The sequence below is a fragment of the Cygnus olor genome, chromosome 3 (genome assembly GCF_009769625.2).
Source record: "Cygnus olor isolate bCygOlo1 chromosome 3, bCygOlo1.pri.v2, whole genome shotgun sequence".
NCBI classification, from domain to species: domain Eukaryota; kingdom Metazoa; phylum Chordata; class Aves; order Anseriformes; family Anatidae; genus Cygnus; species Cygnus olor.
Genome location: NC_049171.1, coordinates 61,407,622 through 61,429,335, shown reverse-complemented (window position 1 = coordinate 61,429,335; position 21,714 = coordinate 61,407,622). Strand labels below are relative to the sequence as shown.

General features: G+C 40.8%; 1 protein-coding gene across 5 annotated transcripts; it reads left to right on the top strand.

The window, feature by feature from the left end:
• The first annotated feature begins 1,839 nt into the window (after positions 1 to 1,839).
• On the top strand, positions 1,840 to 11,189 carry MTFR2 (mitochondrial fission regulator 2). 5 transcript variants are annotated; one of them, XM_040550961.1, is made up of 8 exons: positions 1,840 to 1,967; positions 2,083 to 2,208; positions 2,476 to 2,580; positions 2,827 to 2,951; positions 4,594 to 4,811; positions 5,934 to 6,234; positions 8,628 to 8,814; positions 9,613 to 11,189. In XM_040550961.1, the coding sequence occupies exons 1-8, from the start codon at positions 1,905 to 1,907 to the stop codon at positions 9,628 to 9,630; spliced, it is 1,143 nt and encodes a 380-aa protein (XP_040406895.1). In that variant the 5' UTR covers positions 1,840 to 1,904; the 3' UTR covers positions 9,631 to 11,189. The 5 variants fall into 5 exon arrangements, with proteins under 5 accessions (XP_040406895.1, XP_040406894.1, XP_040406891.1 ...); XM_040550960.1 differs by having other exon boundaries at positions 2,083 to 2,259; positions 10,346 to 11,189; XM_040550957.1 differs by having other exon boundaries at positions 2,083 to 2,259; positions 10,342 to 11,189.
• The last annotated feature ends 10,525 nt before the right edge of the window (positions 11,190 to 21,714 follow it).

The following is a 21,714-nucleotide window of genomic DNA, read 5'->3' as shown; positions in this document are numbered from 1 at the left end:
ATCTGGCAACAATGTCAGTCTATCAAGCTTTCTACTTGTATGAAATGTTTAAATTCATTTTGAGTTAAGTGACTAATTCTGACTTTCTCTCCAGCACTGAGACAGTTTCCGAATCTGCTTTACCTCTTAACGGTGTGGCTATGAAGTTCAAGGTTACCCCTGCAGTTCAGAGAAAATCAGACGTTTTTTTCAGTGGCGGGGGGTGGGGAATGCCATAGCTAGGCTGCTGGTCTAGACCTACATTTGATTAAAGTTTTCCTGCTTTAACTTTGCTGTGCTGGCATTTACTGAGCATGCAGAAGAGTTGTCATTATACAGTTTTGATTTCCCTCCAGAAGTAAAGGCTGCAGCATCAACTCTTAAGCCCCATGTCACTTCTCATTTCTTAAAACAGTACTTCTACTAAGTCCTTTTGTAAATAGATCCTGCAGGTCGCATCTGTCCTCTTCGGAGTTGCATAGAAATGCTTCGAGTTAGCAAGTTCAAGTTCCCAGCTGGAACCTCTATTTCCAAAGCGGTTTGTTACTGGTGATGATGCAGTTGACTGCACAACCAAGGCATATTAGTTTATGTTTGAGGTGCCTGCCTTTAACCAACTTTGAGGTAAAGTGCTTTTGGTTCCTTGTATCTTTTCATGTTGACACTTTTCCTTCTTTGATAAGGAGGTCTTGGAGCAATTAGGTAAGTATATTTTCTTAAGTATTGTAGTACAGATTTCTTTAAATACCGATTAAAGAAGTCCATCCTTTTCTCAAACTTAAAACCCCATAAGCCTCTAAAGGCTTCCTGTTGTTATTGCAACTTTTGTTACCAACACTATTTCCTCCTTTGTGTTCCGTCTTAGAGGATCAATCCACCTTACAAGTTATTAATGGTAACTACTACCTGAGAAAGCAGTAACAGTTACATTTCAACAAAGTGTTGCAGGATAGGATTCTGTTTGGGAACTGTTACTAGAACATGAATAAAGATGATGTCCTATAATTATCAAGTTTATCTTAACTTCTTGACAACTTTGGGGTTACTGGGAGCAGTACAATTAGGTCTTCATTCAGAATTATGAACTCTTTTGGATAACGTATAGCTGGAGGACAAAAATCCACCTTTCTTCTGAGTAGAAGTCTCAGTACTCTAAAAGTAGATCTTCAGGAAAACAGCAGAAATCTTGGCAAGTGAGATTAAAAGAAATCAAATCTGCTTTGCATGTTACATGTGCTTTTAATACAGTCTAATTTCTTTTGATGTGACGCTTTCGTGTAGTTCGTATTTTGAGGATACTTTGCGTATTGAAGCTCTTACATTATCTTTTTAGTTCTTTGAATGAACAAATCAGAAGATTAACCGCATACAAACCTAAAACACGGTTTAGTTCTTTAACCTTGACCCATCGGTTAACCCATCTGACGAGAAAGCAAATACAGACTTCTGCTTCTTCGTTTGTCCACTACTTTCAGCTGTGGTGTAGTTTATCCGATGCTTCAGGGTAACGTAGGTGTGGTCCTGTGCTGGAGCTTCACCCCTCATCTGTTCTCCCCTTATCCGGGGTGCTCCATCCAGCCCTTATCTTCAGTGCCTTACCCTTAGTGCCCCGAGTTTAGGCTAAGCCGCTTTCCCCCTCCGCGTTCGGCCGCATGCACCCGAAATCTGAGGGCCCCCGGGGTCCGCTCCCCCCGGAGCCCGCCGGGCGGCGCCCGACATGGCGGCTCCCTGCGCGGCGACATTCAAACGCGCCTCCGTCCCGACGCCCCCCGCGCGCACGGCCCGCCCCCGCCCGCCGATTGGCTCTGCTCCGCGCGCCGCCTTCTCCCTATTGGCGCTCGGTGCTTCCCGCCCCGCCCCCGGCTGCTGATTGGCGCTGCCACCCCTAGAGCGGGTGCCCGGAGCGTGCCGGCAGGCGTGCGGCCATGTCGCTGCTGCTGCGCCTCCTGCGGCGGCTGCTGGCGCACCTGGGCTGGCCGCCCGACCAGGTGAGGGGCGCCGGGGGGCGAAGGGGGGGGGCGGGTGCGCCGCGCCTAACGGCTCCGGGCAGCCGTTAGCCGCGGTGCTAACGGCTGCGGTGGTCGTCCCGCGCTCTGTCCGCAGGCCTCGCTCCTGGGGAGCCGCGCGGTCGGCGTGGGCCGTGCCCTGCAGCGCTGCCTGCCTTCGGCCGCCGCCTCCCGCGGGCACCTCCAGCAGCTGCGCGCCGCCCTGAGGAGCTGCGGGCTCAAGGTGCGTCGGGCTCCGTTCGTCCTTGGCCCTCGTGCCGCTAAAGTATGCGGGGTACGGGCTGTGTCTTGGGGGCGTTTTGGAAGCGGGCCGCTAAAACGGGCGTTACTCTTACCCTGACTCTCAGCTTGAGAAGAATGTTAGAAAGATACCTTAACCAAACTGCGTTATGCTTAATTGCGTGCAGCATTAAGTTATCTAATAACCTCTCGTGTAAAAACCCAGGGCTTCTGTTTTGCTCCTTGGATTAAAAGCTATTCTGATTTCTAGATCATATCTGTTTGGCAAAAAAAGCAATACGGGTCTACACGAAGTGTTGTCCGGAGACTTGGGACAATTCTTTCCCTAGAGCCCTACCCAAGACCTTATTTTCAAGTAAGCGATTTACTGCTATATGTATCCTTAAACTATTTAAATTTCCTAGTTCCTTAACGTAGTGACAGCTTTCCTGTGTGTTTTTTTTTTTTTTTTTAAGCAAATATAGCTAATGTTTTGCTTACCTTATGCTCACTGTTTTCAGCTTGCTCACAGCACTTTAAAGCTTTTTTTGCTAAGGCAAGATTTTTAATGTGTACTAAATCTAATTGCTCTAGACATGTATATTTGTTTACTTGTTGTCAGCTTGTTCAAGACCCGTGTCCATTGGATTATGATGAGCAAAGCACAGCTCCGGCTCCTGTAGCTCCATCACTTGCTGATGTCCTATGGGTGGCACGTGACGAGGGGCAAGCATTTGCTAGATTCAGGTAAGTAAAAGTACATGCACAGAAAGGGGTAATAGCAGTAACTTGTGTCATCTGTTCTTTTCTCTTCCCCTCCCTCAGCCCTTTCAGGGTTCTAGTTAAACCAGCCCTGCAAACTTTGTTTTTAGGGAGTTCCTGCTCACCTGGAAGTTCTTATAGTGCAGAATATTCTCATCTGAAAGATTTCTGATGCTGAGTATTGTCTTTCCTCTTCCCAATAGCGTGTCAGATGCGTTACTGGTATTTTAACTTGTATTTAACTTTGCACGTATGTAGTATACCAGGTATAGAAGTCTTCTCCTCTGCCCCTTTCCATTCCTCTAGGGGAAAAATAGAAATTAGTTTTACCGTTCTTCTACAGGATATGTTCAAAATCAGAGGATTAGTTGGAGAGCTAAAAGCAAGATAAAAATTTGGATACTTCTGTGTTCGCGTCTATGTTGGATAATATAATTGTACTTCATACTGGCATGTGTTTGTCCGTGATCTTTGTGTACTGCCTGCTGGTAATGAAATTACGAGACATTAATAAAAAGTGTGTCATCTGAATTTGTTAGAGAAGTTGTGATATAGTTGTGTTTCATTTTAGGATTCCTCAGCTGTTACTATCAAATTATCAAAGTTTTTGTAGCAGCTGCAAGATCTTAAAAGTGTAAGTGTATTGTTAAAAGGAACTCTGGCCTGTTTTATCCTGCTTGGTGCTGCTTACAGCAAGTCTAACTCACAGATCCACGGAACTTCATTTTTCTGTTGTTTCCATTCTTTCTTCCTCCTCCTCTTCTGACTCAGTGGGATGTTTTTCAAGGACAAGTGTTGTAATCTATATCTCTTCCTTCTGAGCCAGTGAGATTTTTTTTTTTCAAATCAGAAAACGTGCAGATGTGGTTTGAAGTAAAAGGATGATGCTGAGCGTAGCAAAAAAAAAAAAAAAAAAGGTCTGGTTTTGTTTAGTCAAAGGTTAGTGGATTTGGAATAAATAAAGTGAATTTAATTTCTTCCTTTCATAGTCTCTTTCTGATAGTTTGAGTTTACGCTCATTCTGTATTAAAGGTATTTCTGCAGGCACAGACTTGAAACAAACTTTAAAATTGAAACCTGAGACTTGTAAGCGTGATTCTTTAACGCTATCTGTGTTCAATATGTAGCTTATAGAAGATAAGGTTCTTACTCTGTCAGTATTAAAATTCATGATTATTCTCCAATGTGTTTTCTGAAAGATTACAACTTCTTTGTCACTTGCAGAGTTTGATAAATGACTAGAATGCGTGAAGTCTAGTTAAGAGATCATTATTATCTGACTCTTCCCTGCCTTTTATACTTACTGTTTTATGTAGAGAGGAGGGAGAGGCACCCCAGTCAAATTGAACTGTAACAGCTCAATCCCGTACCATGACCTTGCAATGTCTAATTTATCCCTGAGTAAGTTATCTATTTTGATTATGACCGTTCAGGGTTTATCCTACTTGAACTGAGGAAGACTTAAAACATTTTCTTAACATTATGAATAGCTAAGCGTTTTCTTAAATAGCTTGCAAATTGTATGTCTTGCTGAACGATGATAACTTGCTTGGACAGACACTGAAGAAATCTTGAGATTTCTTTTGCTGGCTGAACCGTTTAAACTACGTCTTTTGTTCCTTTCTAGGACTGAATTATGGAGAAAAGAAAAAAGTACAGCTTATCGTGACTTACATCCATCTATAGATTCCATACCAAGTGTTCCAAAAAACAGTATACAAAAAGACAGTCTTGTTGATCGAGCAGCACTTCAGAAAATTTCTGCGCTTGAAGATGAGCTGACTTTTCTTCGTGCTCAGATTGCCACGATTGTTGCAGCACATACACTGGGAAACATTCCATCACGTAAGCCTTTCTGGTTTGAAGCACACCAATTTTCCTTTTCTGCCTCAGAGGTCTTGTTCAAATCTAACCATGTCTCTGATACTGATATAAAACATTTCTAACTTCTTCAACTGAAGTTACGCCAACAAAATTTACTGAATGTAATTTTTTTCACCGTTTGTGCCCTTTGTTTCCCCCCTCTGCTTTCACTCTTCTTTTTATGGCCAGCTTGCTGACTTTGAATGCAGTTGATCCTAAGTGATCTTTATATTCTTTTCCATGTTTGTGAAGGAACTTAGTAACAACGCTATTAATAAACCACCAATTACTGTTTTTGTTTTTTTAGAAAAAACAACACCTTAGACTTGTGTAACATTTCTGACAAGTTATCAAAATACTGGATAAAAATATAAGGAATTCAAGCTCAGGATTTAAATTGCAATTTAAATTGCAATGCTTAATTTTAAATGCTTTAAATTTAAATGCAGCAAATAGATGTCTAACCACCACTGGAGTATCTAAGGTAGTTGGTCTACAATATGAACTTCAATCTTGTGATTTTTTTTTTTTTTCCCTTAAGTTTTGAGGTCGCAATTGTCTTGTATAATAACCCCACTGCGGCTGTTGAAACATTTGAACTGATATGAGAAGGTTCAGGGGCCTCTGTGCTTCAACTTTGTTGTTCTGCTGTCACTTTTTGTCTCTTCTCCATTGCACTCTGTATGCAGTTTTATAGTCTGATTTATGTGCTTTGTGGTTTTCTTTGCTGTTGCTTTATCTGGGTTATTCTAACCTTCAGACCATTGAGAATGAACTATGTGTAGTTGCAAGCTGCTTTCTGTTGCGGGTTTCTGATTTATCTAGTGCATAGATCAAAGATGCATCAGAGCAGCCCAGACCACCTCAAATCCATTATTTCATGTGTTCTGAGTCTGTGGCTTTGAAATCAAAATTGGGTTTGGTTTTAAATGTAATTGTTTTCTTCCGTGGTATAATGTGTGAGGTGTGTAAGAAAGTGCTTTCAGAGGGCCGCCTTATCTTGACTTAAAACAGTCATACAAGACGTTGCTTGGTATTGTTAATTGCTAAGGTACTACAGACTATTGAAAATAAAATCCCTGTTTTTCTTTCGACTGCATCCAGAAGCCTTTAAAACATTCAGCCTTCCAGATGGATCTTACCCAGTGCCAGCCATGACTTCTACGCCATTGTCCGTCTCTCACAATCACTTTGTAATTCCTTCGCCGCCTCCGCTCCCTTCTGGTGCACCATCTGCTGTTGGTGCTAGTAATTCAGCAATTGAACTCATAAAACAACGGCGTGCTGCAAGAAACAGTGCTTCGTCTACAGCTGATAGTGCTGGTCACCAGAGGACAAAGAACATTCCTAGTATGATGGATGTTTTGAAAGACCTAAACAAAGTTCAGTTGCGTGCTACTGAGAGGTAGGTTGGAATTCAACTTGTGTCTGAGCTATCTAAGGCTGTGTAACCGTTACAGCGTTTGAGTATAAGCAGAGAAAACCAAGATGAAACAAATCATTTAACATGCAGCTACTGCTGACAGACTGAAGTTGGCAATGTTTAAGTTCACGGTTTGGAATGTGACATGGCTTTCAGATGCGTTTGAAAAATGCTGAGCATCGCAGCATTTAAAACTGGTCTCCTGCACTAGTATACAAATCTCAGGTTGTTTGCATTTGTGTGTGTGTGTGACTTTTGTGTCCCTTTTTTTGTTGAGACTGGGTCTATCTGCAAATCACTTAAGTTACCTACACAATCACAGGAAACTGATCTGAACAAATACACTTTTCTTATTCACCGTGAAAGGACACTGAAAAAGTGTCTTAACATATCCAAAATATTCTGATACTACCTTCAAGGTGTTAAAGCAAATATGTGCTGTATCTTACTGAAAGTGTGTCATGAATTTAAATAGTCCAATTGGATTGAGATATTTTTTATGGTATGCCATCTTGATTTTAAGAACAGTTGACCTTACCAAAATGCTTTAGTAAAGACTGTAATACCTCTTCGTGTCAGTGTTGGTCTGCTGTGCTAGATGTGATACAAGTTGTCAGATGTCTTTTCTGAACTTCTGGAGCTGGAAAAGTATGCAAGAAAAATTGAATCTCTACTGAATAATAAAGGCTCTTAACGTGGGAAGAATGTCACCAAAAATGATTGCGCTCTTATTTCAGCACTTCCTTAAGTGTGAGTTTTATCCCTGAAAATACTTAGCACAAGGCTTGGACAAATTATCTATATACAATTCTGGAGCATACCTTCATGCTTTTGATGATATATCTACACAGTAAGTAAAGCAAATACAAACTGCACTAAGGTAAAACTATTTCTTGATGTTTCCTTCCATGTACGGTGAAAGAAGAGAGCGAAATGTTTGTAACAACAGTTTTAACCGCCATCATGTTGAGCAGGGGCAAGCTGAGTAGGAAATGATAGGTGTGCATATGAAACGCTATGGGATTTAGACATCTACCTGAATACTGAAGGTAGAACTTCACTGCCAGACTTGAGCTTACTGCTGTCATTGTGCATTAGCAGCAACTCGTTGGTCTGGAAATCGCACTTTCTGCTAGCACAAGTGTGCGTATATCTAGATTTGTTTCAAATATCTCAGTACTTAGGATGTTTTTTATGATTATTTTCTTGGCCTAGTCGCTAATTTCTATCTTTGATAGGCTTTGGGGTGCTAGGTGCTGTTTTGATTTTGTGGGTTTTGCAGTCTTTTGATTTTGTTGAGAACACTTTTTCATAAATTAGATTAGAATCGTAGAATGGCCTGGGTTGGAAAGGAGCTCAAAGATCATGTAGTTCCAACCCCCTGCCATGGGCAGGGACGCCACCCGCTAGATCAGGTTGCTCAGCCTTGAGTCTAACCTGGTCTTGAACACCTGCAGGGATGGGGCATCTACAACCTCTCTGGGCAACCTGTGCCAGTGCCTCACCACCCTCTGAGTGAAGAATTTCCTTCTACCCTCTAATCTAAATCTCCCCTCTTTAGTTTAAAAACATTCCCCCTTGTCCTGTCATTATTCAGTTGAGGAAAGAGTCCTTCTTCATCCTTTTTATAAGACCCCTGGAAGTATTGATAGGCTGCGAAGTACAAAGTACTTTTTCTAATTCTTGTCTATAAACGTTTTGTATTTGTATGTTCAGTTGCTTGCTTGGAGAGAAAAACTCTTTGAAGCCTTTGTGCTAAATTTGATAATTTTTTTTTTTGATGATGAAACTCAAGTTAAATGTGTTCTGTAAATGAATGGGACTTTCTGGTCCCCTGGATGAATATTTGACTTAAATGAAGTGGTGTATATATATTTTTTTTTAATATAATTACTCTGAGAAATTTTGTAACTCTTTTTCTTCCTTCTAATACCACAGGAAGGCTTACTGTTCTGAACTGAAAATTAATGAAATTTAAGTCAAATTATGTTGTAAAAGGTTATGAAATACGTTAGTAGGAATCTCCAACTAATATGTCTTAATATAGCTTATGAATGAAACCTGCTATGCAAACTGTACTTTTTTTTTTCTTTTGCATTACTTTAGCACTATTTGTTGATTTATTGTCACTCTTCTTTAAGGAACAGCATCAAGTTTTATTTTTGAACTAAGAATCTGGCTGACAAGTTGTTAGGTGTACTGTTGTTAGCCCTGTTAGCCCTGTCTGGTTAATTGCTATAAAACAACGTAAGCAGCGTTATTTGTGCGATCAAGGATTTATAGGATGAAGATGTATACAAAAGTTGTCTCATGGGATTTTAGATCACTAAGCACAAGATTAAGGGTGGGAGATAATAAATTTTCTTCCTTTGTAGGTCACCTGGAGGCACTCCTCTTTCTAAACCCAAAAAAAGGCTAAGTTCAGATTGGGATCCAGTTGCTATACTAACTCATGCACTGAAACAGAAATTTGCACATAAATTTGAAGATGATGATGATTCACTGGACAAAGAAAATAGATCTTTTGATAGCTCCCCGTTTTCTAGTCCAGAGATCCCACTGGTATGTTTTTACATAAGAACATGTTTTTATATTCTTGGAATGACTGCAATTTTCATGGATAGTAGCAAGGTTTTTGAGTCTACAACTTTTCTACAATGATTTTAAGCTATCAGCTTAGTTGTTTTTTTTTTTTTTTTTCCAAGTATAATCAAGGCAGAGAATCCCAACTATTTATTATTATGAATGGATTTAGGCCGGTAAGTGCTTTTCTAGATGCACCAAGAGGAAAAAAGCTAGACTGACTTTAAAAACTCAGCTCATCGTTGGTTGAACTGTGGACGTTTGCTTGATAGTAACTAGCAGGCATTTGCATGTAGAAACGGTATGTGCAGTTAGTAATACCGACTATTAAATTGCCGACTAATTTTACAAACAAAGATGCCAGGAAGGTAACAGAGGTCAGCCTAGCACGTGCTGTGTGTTCAGAAAACAAAGCATTAGGTTTAGTGTCTTCCCTCTTGTGCAAGCATCATTTCCACATGATCTGCATCTTTATTCTGAATAAAGATTCTGAACATTGTTGCAGAGCCCCTGAAAAATACAGTTCTTTGCTATGAACAAGATGCTGGTTTCTGTAGAGCAGTCTGCAAGCTACTTTAACTTCTGCAGTCCAGCAGTACTGGTGGTTATTCACTAGAGACATCTGTAAACCTCAGAGCTGCTTAGATGAGACAGATAGAAATAGGTGGAAGTAATTTAAACCATCTCTCTCTGCTTAGCAATTATATCTTTTCATCTGTGAAATGAGCGAGATAAAGAATCTTATTTGGCACTGTTTTTTTTGTTGTTTTTTTTTAGCCTAATGGAGGAAAATAGTATTGGAAAACATGTGATGGAAATCCAGACATTCTTTGAAGGCTGCAGCTATACTCATGGCTAGTTGCATGACTGAAAATTTAAAGAAAACTAAGATGTGTGTTTCTTTTTCCTGCTATAACAATTCTTTGAAAAACTTAAGCTGGCACAGAGATTTTTGCAAGGAAAATGTAGCATTTATTTTATACACTGTAATGAGTCATCCTCTCTTGTACAGCCTATATAAATTTCCCTGTGACTTTTTTTTAAGGAAAAATTGGAAACTTGTAAAAAGCAAACAAACAAAACAGCTAGGCTTACGTTTTGGATGCTACAGACCATTGCATTGTATAGCTAACATACCTGATTCTAGATATGAAGATTGAAGTTAGATCCTGGAAGAGCTTGTTTATGAATCATCTTTTGTTCCAGAATCTAACAGCTAAATTATAAAGCCTGAAAGAAGGATTAAGGCCAGCATGTTCAGGAGCAGATGAAGGAAGATCGGCTTTTCTGGTTGAAACAGGGGCTTGATTGCATGATCATGCTTATTTTAATTGTTTATCCTTGAGTGTTCTGAAGAATAAACGCATGTAAAGCAATTTCACGGGCTTATTATCTTATTCATCCTAGGTTAAGTGAAATGCATAAATTCTCCCAAAGTACCTTTAAACAGCTTCTCCTTCAGTTGTCTTGGATATAATTTTATCTAATTCCATCCCTCCTGGCCAGGTTGGACGTTGCAGCCTGAAGTCAAATGCAAATTCTAGCCTCATAAGAACTGATGAAGTTAAACAAGTATCAACGTGGAAAGTGAGAGCTCAAATTTAACTGATGGAGACTTCTGAGGAAACTTCGTAGTGTGTGTAAGTGGCAGGCCCACTCTGTGAAACTGCTGTAATATGTTCTAGAATGTATCTGTCCTATGCTGTTAACGTTTGGGTTGTAGGGCTTGTGAAACTGCCTCTTCCTTCTCTTTAGTTTCCCAGCAGCCAAACTTGTGCTTCTCACAAAGCATCACATTCACACAACCAAAAAAAAGGGGGGGTTTGTTACTATGGAGCACTGTGTCTGAAACCTGGGAAACTGAGAAACGCAGGAAAGAAATGTTTGTGAAAGAAAAGTAATTATTTGTGTGGCAGCTTAGGTGAGCACTGTCTCTGTACTTCACTGTAAATACTGAAGAAGTGTAAACTTCTGGAGTGTGTTGTGTATAGCTGGCTGTATATAACTAATGGTAGCTAATACTGTGATAAAGTTTCCTCAGTTTTCTTTGCAGTCTACTAATGTAACTCCTTATTTCACGTGCAAGCAGTGTTCTAATTTGTCTTGAGTCAGTAGAGAAACTTTCATGTTTGTGAAACTTTGTCTTGCTGTAAGTATGCTACGTGCTGTCTGTTAAATGCCTATAATATGGAGGAATTTTTCTTTTGAGACAAAAAAGACCTTGTAGAGAGATCTGCTAGCACATAGTCTAGATTCCATGTGTAAATAAACATTAATTGTATTGTCTCTCTGGCTTCTCTGTATAAAGTCTGTTTCATTCACAGAGTTTATAAAATAAAATTTCCTTTGTATCATAGGTGTGTGTGGTAGTGACATTTTGTGTTCTGGAGTCTCTTGTATCTTAAGAGCTGACTGTGTTATAAAACTTCTTAATTTATTTTAGATAAATTAAAGAGCTTACTTTTTTCCTGTTAGAGGACTTGGAGTCTCTTGTTTACAAATTTGTTATGATCCACTGCTTACGGTAGCTGCCTTCACTTAATCCTTTGTCTAATGATCCAAATGTGTAAAAAAAAAAAAAAAAAAAAAAAAACACCAAAATCTTATCAATTGAACTATGGATTGTGTCCCTTGTATGTACTGTGCACCTTCTATTTTCCTACCTTCTTACAGAGCAGAATGACATCTGGATTCCCTGTTACTGCCAAGTCTTATTTGCACAATTATTAGACGTAACTGTTCAAATACCATACTTTTGTTTTAATTTCATAAGTTACCTTTTGACTAAAATTGGAGCTCATGACTTAACTATTGCCCTGTTTTCAGCTGGGAGGCTGGGTGTTTAACCGCAACAACTACTTTGTTTCTTAAATCATGTCTCCTAGATATTTTTTCTTGAATTTGGTGATTTTTAAACTTTTGACATTCTCTCATTCCTTTCACAGTCCATAACAGCCTGACCTTACCTTTCTCTCTGCTTCTAAAATATGCATTTTCTACATTCTCTACCTGAACTTCAGAACTGCTGTGAAATCCACACAGAATAGCCAGCTTGGCCCTCTGCTTAGTAATCTTAACCTCCTCTGTCAAAGCTTTCAGTTGTCTTTTGTCTGCTGCTCTGGTCTTTGAAATACTAGGGCAGCAGGGAACAACTGTGAAGGAAGTCCATGGGCACCTGCAAAAGAGGATATGAGGGCAAGTGGGTCCTGTTGAGAGTAAAGCTTGTGAAAGAGCTCCCTTTTTTCAGCGTATGAAGAGGTGGAGCAAGCTCCCTCTTCTGCTATGTCAGCCCTCACAGAGCCAGGGCCTCCCTGCATTTGTGACTGTTCTCTTGAGACTGACGAATGTGAAGGTGGAATTCCTGCTGTGAGAGACTTTGTTAATCTGGAAAGCTCTGGACAGTGTAGTCGTCTTTTCTATGTCAATTGCTTTATGTGATTGGCGGTTTCTTTTCTTTGGGAAGAACTATTATTTTGGACTCTGTGTGTATATCTTCTGTTCTCTCCAGACTGCAGTTCACAGCACGGATTTTGGATTTGAAAGTGGATTCCCATGACTTTAGAAAGAAATTCTCTCCGCAATTTCTCTTGGTGTCACTTAAGCCAGGTATCTAGTGTCAGACTTCAGAAACATCTATAAATTGTAATGAGCTGTTTGGCCCTCCAGGTTATTGGGTAGTATCTCTGATTTTTGTGTCAAAGTGAATTGTGCTACTACAAACTAGTCTGTATAGTTGGTATGCTTCCTTAGAGGTGTGGGGGAAAGTCATGGCCTTGTGTTGGATTTTTTGTTCCCCAGCTATGTACCACTTATGTACGTTAAGAGAACAGATTCTTTGTTTTATGTAGTTCCAGGTGTAAATTTGATGAGGCAATGAACCCTGGCATACCTTGAGGAGTCTGGGGGAGATATCTACTAACATCTGACAGTTTTCGATATCAAGAAGTTGCAAAATTTACAGTGATGTTCAGTAATGAAAATGCAAGCACCCCTTGCAGAGGAGATTTTTCTCCCTTTCAGAATGAATGAGACTTAGCTTTATCGCTTACTTTCTTTGACCAGAACATCTGTATCAACAACTTGGAAGCAACTTAATGTTCTGTAAGGTTATCTGTGCCCTGCTTACCTACAAATAAACTTCTCTACGTTTGGTCCCTGGATGAACTGCTCAGTGGCAATACAACTCCTAGCAATAGGAGGTGGTGGGTGAGGAGACTCAGGAGGATGTTCCAACAGACCAATACAGCATGTGATCTCTCGTATCTAAAGAAGTCTGGAAAAACGTATTCTATCATTCCTGAGGAGATTTTGGGTGGGATTTCTCATCCAGGAGTTGCTGGGAGGTCTCTGGAATAAAAATTATTTTCCTCAGTAGAAAACCTGTGAAAGACCTATAGTATATCTAATTTTTCAATTGATAAAACCGAAACAAGATTTATTTTTTTTCCCCAAATGTTTTGCGTAAATAGGGCTAGAAGGGAAAGTGCAATGTGGCTGAGTAAAAGCACTCTAACGATTTTTCCCTAGGAGACTCTAAGAGATTTATATTTTGCATCCGAGCTTCCCATTGCAAGGAGACTAATAAGTAACATTACCTGAACTGTAAGAATATCACTTTTGCTGACAAGTTCCCATAAGATACGAAACCTGTCTTGATAGTTATTACCTGTGATGAGCAACTTATGTGTAGCTTGTCACGTTTGTCTTTTTAGCTACAGAGTATGGAGGAAAAGCACAGCTGAGAATGTGCAACAGTATCCGTTGCCCTCAGTCTATTCCTCTTTTCAGGAACTGATTGCATTGTTCTTTAGTCCTACTAAAATAATTATATACGTGGCTCTTGCAAAAACCTAATTGACAAAGGTATCTTGTTAAAAAGGTTAGACTTTGCCTTTCTGATCTGAACTCTTGGGGTAAGTCAAATAACTGTTTAGTAACAGCGCTAGTAAGGCCTTCAACCAGATTTCACTTCTGCTTTATCTGAAATCTGTTTACTAGTGGTTCTACGTGTCGTGGAGACATTCATGATCTTGATTCCTACGATAGTTTTCAGAGAACAGATCCCCAGGTAACCTGATAATATGTTTTTCACAGTGACACTTGCTTCAGCTACATCTGTATTACCTTTTGGGTTAATCTAAATCCATGAATTACGTGTGTGATTCTTCAGAGCATTGTTTTTGCATGCTTGTGTGAAACTTGAAAAGTTTGCAGATTCTGTTCCAATACTTAAGACTGCCACTGTTTGTCTGAAAGAAAAATAGAAAAAAACTAAGCCTTCATCAAGCTTTCCAGTGGTCAAAATAGGCGTTATAATCCCTCTGGCATGAGAGAAATAAGTGAAAATTTGACATTCAGATTATCCTCAGTCATTGGCGTGATTTGAGTCAGCAACTTGTGGTTAAAGAGTTGCTTTAAGATGCAAGACCTTATTATTACAACCCTAAGTGAGAAAATACAGTTGTTGTTTTCCTGAACAGTATTGTCCTCAATATTAGTAATTCAAATTTTTTTTTTTCTCTTTCTCAGGCATTAGTATTCATGATGCTGACCAGTTTGGCATTGAGACTGTATTGCTATGTACAGTCTTATGTATAGTTTAATGAGTATTAATAAAGAATAACTTTATTTTTTTTATTTGTTCATTTAGACATTGAGATTTTATAATAAATCCCTTCATTTTGTAAATATAAAAATGGTTATAAAATATAAAAAAATGTTCTTCAACATAATTTATTAATAACATTATAAAATCACAATTAGAGTAAGTTACTCAATATACAAGGTCAGCTAACTTCAGGTGAAATGTCTTGACAATTGTGCAAAGGTTTTTGAAAAGAACTGATGCGAACAACAGTTCCTTTAGGGATTTGATTCAGCCTTGAAGACTTGACGGTTCTCTTAAAGTTTTAATGACAAACCTCTAGAATTTGAAAACTGACAGGGTTCAAGACTAAAACCAAGCAGGTTTTCACATACATGTATTTTTTATCCTGCTTTATATGCCTGACATTTCATAAATTTCTCTTCATGTGTCAGCCCACAGCTCATTCTTTTCCCTTTTATCTTGTTTAGGAAAATTATTGCCAGATACAGAAAATGCTTCTTGAAACTTTTGAAGTGTAAGTCTAGGCATTAATTACCAAATTCTTTCAAAGTACCTTTAAAGTGAACTTTTCATAATTGACTTTGTAGAGACTAAATGGTAGTTAAAAGATTTATAAGACTAAAAGGACACTAACTCCTGTTAAAATTATTGATTTTGTGTCTTGATTCTGTTTGAGTTCCAGACTACTGAACCGATTCATATTTTTGGAGGTATTTTGAAGGAACATAATATCCTTTATCAGTTCTATTTTAAAGCTCAAACTTTTGCTTCTTTTTCTTTTCAAAAACTTTGGAAAATCTTTTTTCATGGATAAAATCTACACAAGGTGGGTGTGTGCTTCTTATTCAGTTATATTTTTGCTGTACTTACATAATTTAGTATAATTTATCAGCGAAGCCATTGTTGTGTTTCTTCAACAAAAGTACTAAATTTTTTTCCTTTGTTACACAACTGCTGGCATGCAATAGCATATATTTTTGTAGAATATACATATTGTAGTTATATTCCATTCAGATAACTGACCAACCTCTTGTCTCAATATTTCTTCCTTGGTTAGCACAGTCAGACTGTCTTCCTTGGACACTGTCTCCTTTAAGATTTACTGTTTCTAAACTAAGGGTTATTAAAAGAGAATATTAATCCTCAGGGGGTAAAAGAAACATATTAAAAATAAGAAGAGAGCAGCTGTTATAAAAAAGCACATTTAAACCATCAGGTTCATCAGCAAGTATGTTGGCTTTAATTAACAAAAATAGATCTGCCGCTGAGAAACTGGAAGTAGGTAAATTTCATAGTGATAGATATGTGAGCTTCCTTCAGAGACCCTCACTGTACTTAAAATTATCCAATTTAATTTCAAAGATTTGTGTGGTAAGTATGTAGCTTAACTAGAAGGAATAGGATACCTGCTGTAAATCACCGATGGATGTATAAAGAGGGAAAATTTTCACTTTTCATATGTTGTTGAAGTATGAAGCTGAAGCTACTGTAAAATGTATAACAAAAAAGGACAAGCATCGGAAAGTAAGTATAGAATAGATTTTTTAAGAAAAAGAAGAATCGAAAAAAGTTATCAAAAATAATGGACATGGTGTGGGAAAGAAAAACTCAAGTTATAAAAAGAAAAAAGACATGGACTATGTCTTGTTACATTTATCTGTTTATATAAATAATTCTGGTTTTATTTCTTGCAGTTTGACTGACAAATCAAAGAATCACAGAATAGCCGAGGTTGGAAGGGACCTCTGAAGATCAACTAGTCCAACCCCCTACCGAGCAGGATCACCTAGAGCACATTGTGCAGGATGGCATCCAGGTGAGTTTTGAATATCTCCAGAGAAGGAGACTCCACAGCCTCTCTGGGCTACCTGTTCCAGTGCTCTGTCACCCTCACGGTAAAGAAGTGCCCTCTCATATTCAGCCGGGACTTCCTGTGCTTCAGTTTGTGCCTGTTGCCTGCTGTCCTGTCACTGGGCACAACTGAAAAGAGACTGGCTCCACCCTCTTGACACTCTCCCCTCTGATATTTATATACATTAAGAGGTCTCCCCTTAGTCTTCTCTTTTCAGGCTAAACAGGCGCAGCTCTCTCAGCCTGTCCTTGTATGACAGGTGCTCCAGTCCTCTCATTATCTTAGTAGCCCTCCTCTGAACTCGCTCCAGTAGCTCCATGTAACTCTTGTACTGGGGAGCCCTGAACTGGACACAGTACTCCAGGTGTGGCCTCAGCAGGGCAGAGTAGAGGGGGAGGATCACCTCCCTTGACCTGCTGGCAACACTCTTCTGAATGCACCCCAGGATACCTTTGGCCTTCCTGGCCACAAAGGCACATTGCTGACTCATGGTCAGCCTGCTGTCCACCAGGACACCCAGGTCCCTCTCTGCAGAGCTTCTCTCCAGCAGGTCAGCCCCCAGTCTGTACTGGGGCTTAGGGTTATACCTCTCTAGGTGCAGGAACCTGCACTTGCCCTTGTTGAACTTGATGAGGTTCCTCTTGGCCCAACCCTCCAGCCTGTCAAGGTCCCTCTGAAAGGCAGCGCAGCACTCTGGAGTATCATCCACTCCTCCGAGCTTTGTGTTGTCAGCAAACTGGCTGAGGGTGCACTCCATTCCATCATCCAGATCGCTGATGAGTAAGTTGAACAGGACTGGACCCAGTACTGACCCCTGGGGGACACCGCTAGCTACAGGCCTCCAAGAACGGCTTGGGTTGGAAGGGACCTTAAATATCATCTAACTCCAACCCCGCTGCCATAGGCAGGGATTCCACCCACCAGATCAGCTTGGCCACGGCCCCATCCAGCCTGGCCTTGAACACCTCCAGGGATGGGGCATCCACAGCTTCTCTGGGCAACCTGTGCCTCACCACCCTTCTACAGTGAAGAATTTCCTCCTAATGCCTATTCTAGCCTCTTCTGGTTTAAGACCATTCCCCCTTGTCCTATGCCTTCTTATGGGTAAGAGGTATAAATGGTATAAAACAGGCCTGCTTTTTACCCCAGATGAAGCTCCTTTCGTCTGAGAAGCTTCCTGTGCTGCTCTGTGGAGAGCAGCCCATGCTGGAGCAGTCAGCTCCTGAAGGACTGCACCCTGTGGTACGGCTCCTGGGCTGGCAGTTCTCAGGCCATCAGGCATTCCTTCTGCCACAGGCTCAGGAGATGTTTCCTCTCAGCGTTTTTCCAGTTAGGGCATGGCCACCCTTATGGCTGCTGCCCTCACCCAGTTGCCCAATCCCATGATAATTTCCCATCCCCCCAGTGACTTCCATCTGGGTTGCTTTTTAGGATTTATTTATGTTTTTTCCTTAAACACGGGGCCCAGCCTGGCGGCCTGCATGATCACCAGCCCCTGGCTCCTCCTGCTGGGCCCTACGCAGCCACGATGTGTCCCCGGCGTTGGTGTTCAGTGGGGACCGGGACCGTCTGCGCCCGTCCTGCTCCCAGTGCCGGGAGAAGCTGCGGATGAGCTGTCATGGCATGGAGGGGCTTTGCTCCCTTCGCCTGGGCGAGACACTGTGGGACTGGTAGCTGGAGGGGCTCCACTGCCACTGCTGCCGCCGCCGCCCCAGCCCTGCGTTGCGTTGGGCCCTTCCCTGAGGCCGGCGAGCCGAGGCATCCCTCACAGGGTGAGGCACCAGCCTCACGATGGCCAGGATGGGCCGGCAGCAGAGCGGGCAGGTGGCTCTGTGGGCGGCCCACGGCTGGATGCACTCCCTGCAGAAGGAGTGCCCGCAGGGGTCCACGCGAGCTGCATCAGCCAGCGGGCCCAAGCAGATGGTGCATGACTCCTCTCTGGGGGCCTCCGCTGGCAGCTCCTGGTGTGCCTGGCTCATGGTGCCTGCCTCTGTCGTGGCGTGGAGGTGATCGTCTTCTGTGGGATGCTGCTCTTATGACAAGCAGGTATCAAGCGCCTCTGGCCCTCAGCACCTCCCTCGCGGGTCTCTGGCAGAATCTCAAAGAGTCGCGGCCCACCAGCAGCACGTTGACGCCTTGCACTCCACCAGGAAGACCTTGATGCCTTGCCTGCAAGCAGAGGGACCACAATATCTTACGTGCCACCAGAAGGAGCTTGACATCTTGAGTTCCACCAGAAGGACCAGGGTGCCTCACCTGCCACGCAAAAGGATCTCGCGTTTCTCATGCCACAGGAAGGACGTCTCGTGTGCCACCGGAATGACCTCGACGTCACGCCTTCCACTACACTTCCACAACACTTCCAACTCTCACCTTCCAGCAGTAGGATCTCAACCTCTTGAGTGCCACCAGCTGGACTGGACGAAGGCTGGACGCTCAGGGTACTTATGGCCAGCTGCCTTTTGTGAGGCCATAGGGTGACAGTGACACTCTGGTGACATCACAAGGCTCTTGGGGTGCCCCTGATGGCAGCACTTAGGGAATTAACGTGACTGTTGTGAGAAAATGCTGACATGAAATGGGTGCTCCAAGCTGACAAGAGCAACATCTGCCAGGCTGGGGTCCAGGCTGGGAGCTTGTCCTTTGGCCTGGGAACTGCGCCTGGGAGCCAGGGACGTCCTTGATGTGCAGCTGGACACCTGGGCACTGGAGACATCCTGAAGAGACAATCAAGGAGGACATAACAAGAATCTGAGGAACAACTTATTACCTGGTAAGGTGATACAGAGCCTGGGCATGAGGAAATTGGCCCAATAAAGTGGGAACATGCATGAGAAATCAAGAGTTGTTTAAAGAATATCAGGAACATCATCAGCTATTGGCTGTCCAAGGAGGATAGTAGAAATGAACAGCATCTCTTGGTTACCTGAAGTGGTGGTGTCATAATAGAATCGTCACAGAACCACAAAATCACAGAATGGGCAGGGTTGGAAGGGACCTCTGAAGATCATCTAGTCCAATGCCCCTGCCAAGCAGCATCACCTAGAGCATATTTTGCAGGATGGCATCCAGGCGGGTTTTGAGTATCTCCAGTGAAGGAGACAACAACCTCTCTGGGCAACCTGTTCCAGTGCTCTGTCACCCTCACAGTAAAGAAGTGCCCTCTCATATTCAGCCGGAACTTCCTGTGCTCCAGTTTGTGCCCGTCGCCTCTTGTCCTCTTGCTAGGCACCATTGAAGAGTCCAGCCCCATCCTCTTGACACCCTCCATTCAGATATTTATATACATTAGTGAGGCCTCTCCTCAGTCTTCTCTTTTCCAGGCTAAACAGGCCTGGTTCTCTCAGCCTGTCCTCATACAACAGATGCTCCAGTCTTCTAATCATTTTTTAGCCCTCTTCTGAACTGGCTCCGTTAGTTCTATGCGATGTGTAAGACACAGTCTGGAAGGGTCCTTGAAAAGCCTTTTCCTCTCTTGGTGTTTGTAAATGTTTCAGTGGTTTATATCCATGTATATCATGTTCCATACATACAGCTTAGACCATTTTGTTTACCAGCCCGCTGTCTAACTGCTGAAATAGTTTTAACAATATATAAAATTATGTTGTGGGTAAAGGCTAAAGAAGACAGCTGTGTCCATTTGGGAAATATTTTGTCCATTTCAGTATTATTTGCCCAGCTTATTTTCAAATTCTTGTGCTTCAGAAATACTTTCTCCCTTAATATTTTCTCCCTTTAATACCAGTCACTGAAAAAAAATAACTTCTATTTATCATCCATTTTACAATTTATTTTTTGTATCTATAATTATTTAGCAAAGGACTGTTTTGTCTGTTCATCTGTGGGCATGTGTTAATAAAATAACTATTATTTTCTCTATAATATATATAACACACAATATATAAAGATAGAAGAGAGCTATATCTTCTGTATAGTAATATAAGATAACTGATACTAACCAATGTATCCTTAATTCAGTTATAAATAAATAAAGTCATTTGGCCTATGTTTAACAGAACTAGAAAATAATTGACTGAAAATCAGAGAACTTAATCTATCAAGAATAATTTCTAATTCAGAAGACTTGATGAACCTATTTGGGAAATTTGGGCAGTTAATTGTGAATATGAATCCTAATTCGTTCAAATGTACATGGAAACACCTAAAATGGATATTTGAACTTGCTGTCCTAGCATAAATGATGTTTCTAAAACCTGTGTTGCTTAAGAGACCTTATTCTTTAAACTCAGACGTTAATGTTTTTCAGTTGGAGTTTGGAGTAGTTGTTTGACTTGCAATATCACAACTTCGTTTTAGCTAGCTATTATCTAGCTACTCAGCTGAGAGACATTTTTGATTGTGCTAGACATTAGTTTCCAGAGTATTATTTATTTAGAGAATTAGTTATAACAACTACTTATAGGAATCAAAAGGCCATTCTTCTGGTAGTCATTATTTTTCCCAATAATCCTGTCAGCAGGATCATTCCTTCTGCAATGGGAATTTGATTTGTTTTGTTTGTTGAAAGAAAACAATGGGATCCATTTGTTCCAGCTATATTTGTAGTCCTCTTTACATTCAGGTTGTTTGCCTGAAAGGCTGAAGAAGGCTCGAAAAGCAGGTTATTTATATGTGTGAGCAGAAGTGTTCAGACTTTCATTTTTATTGTTATTGGAATAGAAATACTCAAACCTCTTGTTTAAGACTAATAGAAGTATTTAATTTCCATGGGTCAGAGAATCAAAAGCAGGAGTCTGAATTGCCCTTTTTAGACAACATGGTGTGCAGGGATGGAGTTGGAACTGGCTGCAGTAAACTCCCTTACCAGCAAAAAACACCTTAGAATAAAACAACTTTGAAGTTTCTGAAAATATTTGATGAAAATCTTTCATATATTCTGTGGCTGAACTGCATGTACTGAACCACAAGAGAGCAGTGTTTTACCAGATCTGTGCTGTAAATCTTAAATTTAAAAGTAATTTTACTTTGTCAGTGATAGGTCTAACAGCAAAATTTAATCCCTTTATATTTTTATCTTTTAGCGATTCTCACTAGATCATAGAGGCACATGTTTCTAACTTACTAGTGTTACAATGAACTATATTTATTGTACTTGGATTAATAAAAAGTCAACATCAAGCTAATTTCTTCTTATGCACAAAATCTGCTACTTCATTTTCCTCAATGTTTAACATCTAGAACAGACAGAAGATTTTATGTGGTGAATTAAAGAGCTTTGTCTAGCAGAAAGCTTTTCCTGAAGAAATATCCTTTCATATCCCATGTTAAAAAGACTTGGAGAAAATTTCTGTCTGTGATGTAGTACATAAATAATGACAATTGCCTCTGAATTGAATAGATTTTTATGAATAACTTTTAGATTCTACTAGAGAAAATATGTTGCTACTTTTTGATTCAA